The sequence below is a fragment of the Dermacentor silvarum genome, unplaced genomic scaffold (assembly GCF_013339745.2).
Source record: "Dermacentor silvarum isolate Dsil-2018 unplaced genomic scaffold, BIME_Dsil_1.4 Seq673, whole genome shotgun sequence".
In the NCBI taxonomy this organism is placed as follows: domain Eukaryota; kingdom Metazoa; phylum Arthropoda; class Arachnida; order Ixodida; family Ixodidae; genus Dermacentor; species Dermacentor silvarum.
Window position 1 is genome coordinate 1 of NW_023606611.1, and position 8,871 is coordinate 8,871.

Sequence of the window (8,871 nt, forward strand, 5' to 3'; positions counted from 1 at the left end):
GAGAACGGACTTCGGTGAGTTCCTCAGAATAATGACTTTCGGAGAGAGTCGATTCAATTATTTCGTCTCGACCTCTGGCTTCATCTTCTCGATTGAAGGAAGAGCAGTGACATAATGTATTATTCCTTCAGCATGCACAAGAGTGGACGTGCGAAGCAGCAACCAGTACCTCGACCGGAGTTAGGAGCGTGCTGGGAAGGAGCGAACGCAGGTGGCTCTCATCACACGCGTTTGTGCAAACTTGACCTGGCAATGCCTCGGAGTTCCACATAAGTCCGTTCGCCTTTTCTTTCTTCCTCACCCATCTCTGCCTTGGCCTGACGGCAGCTGCATCCGAAAAATAGCATCCTGAACACGGGGAACTTCCTTGAAGCATTCCTTGTCAGCCCGAGCCAAAGTAGTGAAGACAGCTGTCTTCGCCAATATTGCTGCTACTGGAGATGGATACCAATATTACTCATGGCGCCGGCGGCAATTTTGAGTCTTGTATGCGCAAGCGGGAGACCGACGTCGGATTTTCTCGGAGAGTCGGCTTGCGCAAGGAGTTCTGCGAGTCGCGATGGACGCGCTTCGGTCTCTATAGAACAGTGCTGGTCTGAGCGATTCGCGCACCGTATTCGAGATTGGCCGGAGCGCGGTTCACCTACATGCACTCGCAAACAGGAAAACGCGAATCCGCGTGCTGCCCCCGAGCTGCCGCAACTCTCGCTGGCATCACTGGTTAAAAAAGCAACTCCCATTACGAGCCGCAGTAAGAACTCTCTCGGCGCATTCCGGGAGCTCGCATACCCGGACCTGACCGTGGCCAACGCAGGCGGACGTGTGGCTTTGGGAGAAGCAACGCGATCTCCGGAAGCGAGGGTGCGGACAGCGCGAGGCGGCGCGCGTGGGAGCGCGGCGCGATTGTTCCAGCGCGCCGGGACAGCCAGCGCCAGGACAGGGCGTTGCGGGCGACCCCGGCCTTGAACCGCTATGACGGCGCCGCGGTGGGCGCTGTTCGTCGGGAACCCGGCGTCGTCGTCGTCAGGCGACGCGAGGAGGAGAGTGCCGTGGCCACGTCAAAACAAAAGCAACCGGTTTGCAGCGGGGAAGAAGATGCGGCCGATCCCTACTCCTATAAAACGCCCGTGCCCCGGAGCCGAAGCCTTCACTTTTTTCGGCCCCCTCCATCCGTTCAAGCAACATCCGCGGATCCGGTGAGCTCGGCCGCCGTTGGCATCTTTAATTTGTTTTATCTCTGCCACTCGCTGATACTGTTTCTCCGCTGCTCAGCACCGGCCGGTGGGACTTTGTTGCACCGACTCCCGCTCCTTTCTTCCTCGTGAGCGATCCCCAAGAGGTTTGGGCCGGCGCTGTATTCTCAGACGAGGTGCTCTGTGTGTGTGTTTGCGTGCGAGTGTTCGCGCTCGCGGCTGTGACTTAGCGTTCAAGAAGTGTTGATGATGATACTTGGCTATCGTGTCCAATTCTCAAGAAACGCTAGCAGCTTTCACGGGATAGGAATGTATGCAGAGGTTTCGGTCCATGTTATGAATTTTGAGTCCATTCGAATTATTCATTTGAAGCTTATTCATACTACAGGCTCAGTCACATGGGCTCCGTGTCACCTTTGATAGCGTAAGAAGTGACGCGATGTACCCTAGAACTTCTTTTTACTAATGTATTCGCAGTGTGTGTCGTAGGAACGGCGTGGTGCCAAAGTGGCCGAGCAGTGAGCGAGCGTCTGAGCAGCACTGGCTCGCTACTTGCGCATTACAGGCCCGTCCGATGTCAACTTTCGATTATGTAAGCCGAGTAGCCTTCCCTCTACTGAAAAAGTATAATGTGTACTCTGCCGGAATGGATGCTTTGAACTTGCACTACCGTTGTTGCATTATTTCATGTAAAAGCGAAAGTTTATCATTCGTACCCTCTGGTAGCATGATATCGACGCGGACGGGTAACGAAAGTTTCGCATTCTATCTCTGATTAGGTACACATGCACGCACATACAACATAAGTGATTACTGCCTGCACATAAATGAATGGGGGCGAAAAATTTAAATGGTGCAAAGAGTATTCGATAGGGGCAGCTGCTATATGCATGCTAATAGATTCCTTTAGTAAAGCGAACTAATATCTTTAGAATACGTAATGTATAATGTGCTCTTTATAAATATTGACCGTATTTTGTGTTTATTTAAAACGTGGATGAGTTTAGCGCGAACTAAATAATCGGAGTTTTGACGGCGAAAAAACTGCGTGCTACGAAAGACGCCGCAAAACTTCGGCCACCTCAATGAAGTGATTTGATTCGCACCTAATTCAAAATACGTGGGTGTCCAATGCAATCTGCCCAGTTCAAAATACGGTCACCCTGTTGCAAACTCGTGACCTTGTGAACAGCGGTATGACGCTTCGCTGAGCCAACGCTGCGAGCGCGCTGTGCGTATTCTAAAGTGCAAAGCTCTAGTGCCCCCGTCCCCCCTGGTAAAGGACAGTTTCAAGCGCCTAGCTGCGCATAATGCGTACGACAGAGGCTATACTCTCTGTAGGACCCGCAAGGGAGGCACATACTCACACTTCGGGTTTTTGTTCAATATCCCAGAAATGAAGAGAAGTTACGCAGTCCAAAACGGGTGCAAGCGGATTACTGTTGCAGACGAGCGGCCGCTAGTCGAGAACGGCGACGGAAAAATTGATTAGAAGGCTCATTAGACGGTTCTAATCAAATGGGGCTCGAAACTTGCTGAAAGAAGCTTTCTACTCAATTAAAATCCAGAATGAAAGAACAAATGAAAGAAATAAAGAAAAAAAAGAGAAGGAAGAAGTGCTCGTGGAAGAAGGAAGCACAGCAGTTCGGTGGAGCTATACTGAAGCTTCTTTATCTTTGTATTTTTCTGAGGGTAGTTCATTATATGGCTAAGTGAAAGTAACTAACAAGGTCGTTTTCTTGTACTTTGTTATCCTACGCGTTCAAAGGAAAGTTGATATTTCCATCTAAAGCTTACGGTGATTTGCAGCACAAGCAAGAAAATAAGAAGGCGTACGTTGACTGGTGGTTTCCTGGTGGACGCACGTACTGTGAAAATGACAAACCTGCATTGACTTAGTCGGTGGCACTCAAGTAGTTCTAAAATATCGCGTGTGCAGTAACGAAGTCGCGTGTTTTAAAACATGCCGTGCAGCTTTCTGCTAGCTCTAGGGACTGCAATAGGGAACCAAATCGGCCACGGTACGAGGGGTCAGTGCCAAATGGACAGCAGTTCACACTCGTTGAACAGGATCATTCTGAACTGTTTTAAAGGCACTCTCGCCAGCGGCACCGCCGATGCCGGAGGGAGCTCTTATGAGTCCATTTTGGCCGCAATTGTGAGGCGCTGCGGCTTGTCCAGAGTAAAGCTTTCTCAGAGTGGGATGTAAAGTGGCTATACAGACCGGGTTTCGGTGGCATTAAAGAGGACAATGGCTTTCTCCTTTATTGCTATTTAGCACTTTACAATTTTTCAAGGAACATTAAAAGCGAACACTCTCGAGAATGCTTTTACAAAAAATTTCCTTGTCGCGATTCTAAAACGCATTCTTGGATGTGTGCGTAAGATTGTAGGCATTTGAAATACTCCGCGATTGTGTCCGCAGCTCCTTCCAGATGAGTGCACTTGAGCGCTTTCAGCGTCTTTCCGCTTGCACGTACCCACCACGTTCTGCGACAAATGGCCTTACTTCAGCTGAGCATCTCATTAATCGCGTAATGGTTCTTTAGAGGCGTTGCGCAACGGTGAAGACGCTATCTCTGTCGAAAGAAGGGCTCGCTGCCTACTTGATCGAGGAAGATGCGCCTGAGACCTTGGTGACACACGCCAAGCAGCCAGATCAGGAACTAATAGTCGGGGAATACTTGCAGAGGGGAGGGGCTGACGGCCGCCCGGCTGCATTCATGCCGGGGGTCGCGATAGATAGGAGTTCTCGGCGACGGAAACGTTTTGCTGTCTTCTTGCGCAAACTGCACAGCGGTATGATTTCGTCGTAATCATCAAAACACGTTTCCATTTGCGCGCGAGGGCGCCAAGGGATGTCGCAGCAACGCCAGCAGTAAGCGGAAAAAACTGTGCTGGTCCTTGCACGGCGGAAGCGACGGTGCGAGCGCATGCGTTTCGTTCCCCGCCGAGACAGTCAAAACAAGTCGTAAAGCCTCAAGGAAGCCCTTATGTAAAGTCTCGCGTAACGTACAAAGTTGCCTGCGCGAACTGAATGACAGGCGTAGCGTCCGCGAGGAACCTTCTTCTTTTTTTCTTTTCATCTCTTGGTTTCTACGCATGCGGCGCCACTCTGACTGCGGGCCAAATGGAGTGTGTGGATCATTTATATGCTCGCGCCTTTTGTTTCAGATTGGCCATCAAAAATGAAGATTACCGCGGGGCTCCTGCTCCTTCTGGGTAAGTGCTTGTGAGACGCGGCAAGGACTGCGTCTGCAGGCCCGCTGCTGTCGACGGCCTTGGCTATCGGACACTCAAGTCATGCGCATCTTTCCTTCCTTCTTCCTTTTCCCCGCAGCCCTTGCAGCACCTCATCACTGTAAACGGGTAAGTGTCAAGCCTGAGGCGCCAACAGCGCGCTCGAGTATTTCTTAGACCTTGTCGCCGTTATGCGTGCCTATAGTTCCTGGAAAAACAAAGCATTGCAAGTAGAAGAACTTTGCAAGGACAGAATAAAAGAGCAGTGAAACCCATATTTCGTTGCATCTTCCCTCAAGTACCGTGCCCTCGTATAAAAACTACGTTCATTCAGAATTATTACACCAACAAGAAGAAACGGCCGGCGAAACACTTGTTTCGAGGGAAGAAAAAGAACCACTGTTCTATGAACGGAACGTCGTGTTTAATTGGTGTTTGTTAATGATTTACAGGCTTGGTCGAACAGTTACTATAAACATTTTCTAAGGCCCCAAGGCTCTAAGGGATGCAGGTTTTGTTTTACGCGTGTATGCGCCGCAATATTGAGCTCAACTCGATTTGCTGTGGACACAATGGACACTAATAGCAGTCCTGTGTGTCGTTATTTGCTTCATTCACTTATTGTCTTCTAACACCTCCTGCAAGTACGAAACAGCCCGAACAAGATGCAATAAATACATTCAACAGCATTTTCTCTCAAGGGCAAATCCGGAAAAGACGTTACCAACGTATGCACATACGTCGTAAAAACGACGTTAACTTTCATGGTTGCCGTTTAAAATGCTTCAGTTTCTTTCGGTCCCTCCGAAACATATCATTTTTCACACGCATACAGCACGTAGCCTGAACGGACAATAAAGGTGCATTATTTCGATAAGTATTTGGGGCGCCACATTCTCATTGATGTTTGTTGTCTCTGCTCGCAGACAAAACGATGGGACGAAAGCAAGGGGCAAAATCAGGAAGGCTGGGTTCGAGGTACAGCTGGTGTCGACTACCCCGACTACAAGGAAATTCCCGCACAAGTTTTCGCTGCAGTCAGCAGCCGTACGAAGGCATGTACGCTGACTTGGAGGCGCAATGTCAGGTAAGTCCGTCCAAGTGCATCCATTCTGGTATCGGCTTTATCATTGCTACAAAATGTGAATGCATGTCGCTTTAATACAAAACATTTGTTTGCTTGCTTATTTGTTGTTGTTTTGATGACTGATTATTAGCTGATTGATTGGTTATATGTCGTAATTTGCATAATCACAAGTTAATGACAGACCGTTTTTCCTTGTTATTAAATCATTAATAATTATCTAAAACAATGAACAAGGTTCCAGTCAACAGAGCTCATTCAATGATTGCGAAGCTCACCTCGCTGTTTTTATTGTGAGACTTTCCTTCCTGCGTCTTTCAGGAATTTCTCGTTCCTGGTTGGCTACTGTCCTCTCAGAGCACGTGTTTAATGCCACGGCTCACGCCTTTTCAGGTTACCACGTGTGCCACAATGGCCGAAAGGAGAGCTTCCTGTGTGGACCAGGAACAATCTTCAACCAGCAGATCCGTGCCTGTGACTACTGGTACAGCTTCGAGTGCGACGAAGCACCCAACTGGTACTACCTAAACGCCGAAGTGAACGTTGAGAGTCCGCAGCCGCTGCAGCCTCTGCCCGGAGGCACTGGAGGTGGTGCAGGTGGTGGGGGCGGCGGAGGTCGTCCAGGACCAGCCTACCTGCCCGGCGGCACTGGCGGGGCAGCAGGAGGCGCAGGCGCGCCAGGCGCCGGAGGCTATCCTGGCTCGGGTGGCGCGGGTCGATACCCAGGAGGTTCCGGCTCTCCGGGGTCAGGCGGTTATCCCGGTGGCCCTGGGGACCAGGTTCTGGAGGAGCTCCCGGGTTCTGGTGGCTACCCTGGTGGTGCTGGTGGTTACCCTGGAGGAGGTGCCGGCCGGCCCGGTGCAGGAGGTTACCCAGGCTCTGGAGCTAAAGGACCTGGCGCTGGCGGATACCCTGGATCTGGAGCCGGTAGACCTGGTGCTGGCGGCTATCCAGGAGGGGGAGGCTACGGCTCTGGCGCTGGCCCTAGGCCGGGCTCTGGTAGACCCGGTGGAAAACCAGCTGGCGGACCTGGCGGTCCAGGGGGATCAGGCGGTTACGGTAGTCCTGGTGGCCTGGGAGGCCCTGGTGGGCCCGGTGGTCCTGGTGGTTATGGTGGTCCCAGTGGTCCCAGTGGTCCCAGTGGTCCCAGCGGTCCTCAGGGGTCCTGGAGGCCCCGGAGGATCTGGTGGTTACGGTGGTCCCAGTGGTCCCGGTGGCCCCGCAGGATCAGGCGGTTACGGTGGTCCGAGTGGGCCCGGTGGTCCCGGAGGTCCCGCTGGTTATGGTGGTCCGAGTGGTGCCGGCGGTCCCAGAGGGTCTGGCGGTTACGGTAGCCCTAGTGGTCCAGGAGGTCCTGGAGGTCCTGGAGGGTTACGGTGGTCCCAGTGGCCCCGGTGGTCCTGGTGGACCTGGGGGTCCCTAGTGGTCCGAAAGGACCAGGTGGTCCCAAGGGACCAGGGGCCTCGGAGGGTCTGGAGGTCCTGGTGGTCCAGGAGGCCCCGGTGGTTATGGAGGCTACGGAGGACCTGGAGCAGGTGCTGGAGCCGCACCTGGTGGCCCTGGCCCATACTTGGCGGGTGGTGGTCCTGGTTCTGGGTCTTATCCCGGCGCTGGTGCCACGGCTCCCCAAGGTGGATCGCGCCCTTCGGCTGGTGGATATGGTGTCGTTCCATCGGGGCCTCGCCCGGCGCCGGCCACGTATCCAGGTGCATCAGGAGCCGATGCCTATCCGGGCGCAGGCGCCGGTCCAGGTGCATCAGGAGCCGGTAGCTATTCCTCCACCTACAGTGCACGCTCTTCGTACTCCTCCTCAAGCTCTTTCAACACCTTTACCGATTCGGGCAGTGGTGGTGGCTATCCTGACTCTGTCGGCACGGGCGCGTTTCCTATAGCTGGAACAGCAATCGCCGTGTCTCCGGGATCAGGCGGTAGCGTCTACGGCGGTTACACCAAGTCGACAGGCGGCTCTTCTTTCCACAAAAAGGGCCCTCTCGAGCTCGAGTCACCGCATTCGCCTGGTCCCGGCTCGACCGGCTTTTCTAAACCGGGTGCCCGGCGACCGATTAGTGGTGGTGGGTTTGGTGGTGGCGGTGCTTATGGCGGGCCCCAGTCTTTTCCGGGGTCCGGCGGATATGACACGGCACATTTGTCGCCGATTCAAGGTGCACAACCCGGAGGAGGCGGAGCGTGCAGGGACCTGAGTACCCGAGCCCCAATGCTGGCACTGGTGGCGGCGGTGGTGGCTACTACACGTCCGACAGCGGGGCCTACTCGGGCGGTTCCGCATACCCCGGACAGGACGCTTCCGGCCAGCTACCCGGCGGTGCTCCCCAGAGGCCGCGAGGAGGAGGTCGGGGCCGCAGGCCGCAGGGTGGCTACGGGTCACCTATGATGATGGGCGGCGCCGGCGGTGACTGAGGTTCATTCGCTGGGACAAATGATAGTGTCCACTTTCGTGGCCGCTGTTGCAAAACTACTTCCTAGACAATGATACCAACGGACACTATGCCGTCAAGGCTATGAGATAAAATGAAAACATGACGTGAAACAGTATTTTTGCTGCCAGGCAACTCTAGATCTCCAACCAGAAACGTCGCAACGCTCCACTTAGTTACTTTTATGAACTGAATTAGGCTTACTGTATAGAAAATTGAGTTGTTTGTGTAGCGTATCCATGATCACTGTTTCCTTTCGGTATGTCAACTACATTAGAAGGAAATACTAACGAACCGACTTAGGCCTCAGTGTCGGTTGGCATAGTCGCACACCGAAGAAGGTGTTCTTGTTTTCGCGATTGATATGACATTGTTGTTGCCTTATTTTCGTTGACGCATTTCCTTCTCAGCTCTTGTTCATGTTGTTACCATATATGCCATTTTCTATTTTCATTGTTCGACTTTAGCAAAGACGCCTCACGCTGAAAGAACGAAGCATGCTGTTGAAGGTGGTTGCTTTTTGCCGTTGCTTAAGATTCCTATGTGTTACTTACAGAAGAATCAACAGAAGTGAGTGTTAATTCCGCAGCACTGTCAACACCGCGTCGGAGGGTAGCTCAGCAAGACTACAGTAATGTGCCTTTCTTTCGCGTAGCGAAAGAAATCGAGGGCACTGATTGTTGAATTTGAAAGTAATAAAAAAAATATTATGTGTCTTCACTTGTATTATTTCTTCGAATTATACCTTTTGTATCTAAACACTTAAAAAGCAAACGGTGATTGTGCATCTACGTGGGTTACACTTGGACGTGTCAGCATCATGGTGACTGAAATATTTCAATGGAAAATCTAACACGTCACCACCAAGTGAGATCAATCTTGTCTTTTTCGCTGAACTCTATAAGTTTAGCCGACTGCA

General features: G+C 52.2%; 1 protein-coding gene across 1 annotated transcript; it reads left to right on the top strand.

Moving 5' to 3' along the window:
- Positions 1 to 1,062: 1,062 nt before the first annotated feature.
- LOC119435391 (collagen alpha-1(I) chain-like) lies at positions 1,063 to 8,668 on the top strand. The gene is given in 8 exon segments (XM_049659824.1): positions 1,063 to 1,196; positions 4,368 to 4,415; positions 4,534 to 4,562; positions 5,360 to 5,450; positions 5,453 to 5,524; positions 5,911 to 6,651; positions 6,689 to 7,283; positions 7,680 to 8,668. Coding segments are annotated over 7 exon segments (1,818 nt in total). The 5' UTR covers positions 1,063 to 1,196; positions 4,368 to 4,381; the 3' UTR covers positions 7,936 to 8,668.
- The last annotated feature ends 203 nt before the right edge of the window (positions 8,669 to 8,871 follow it).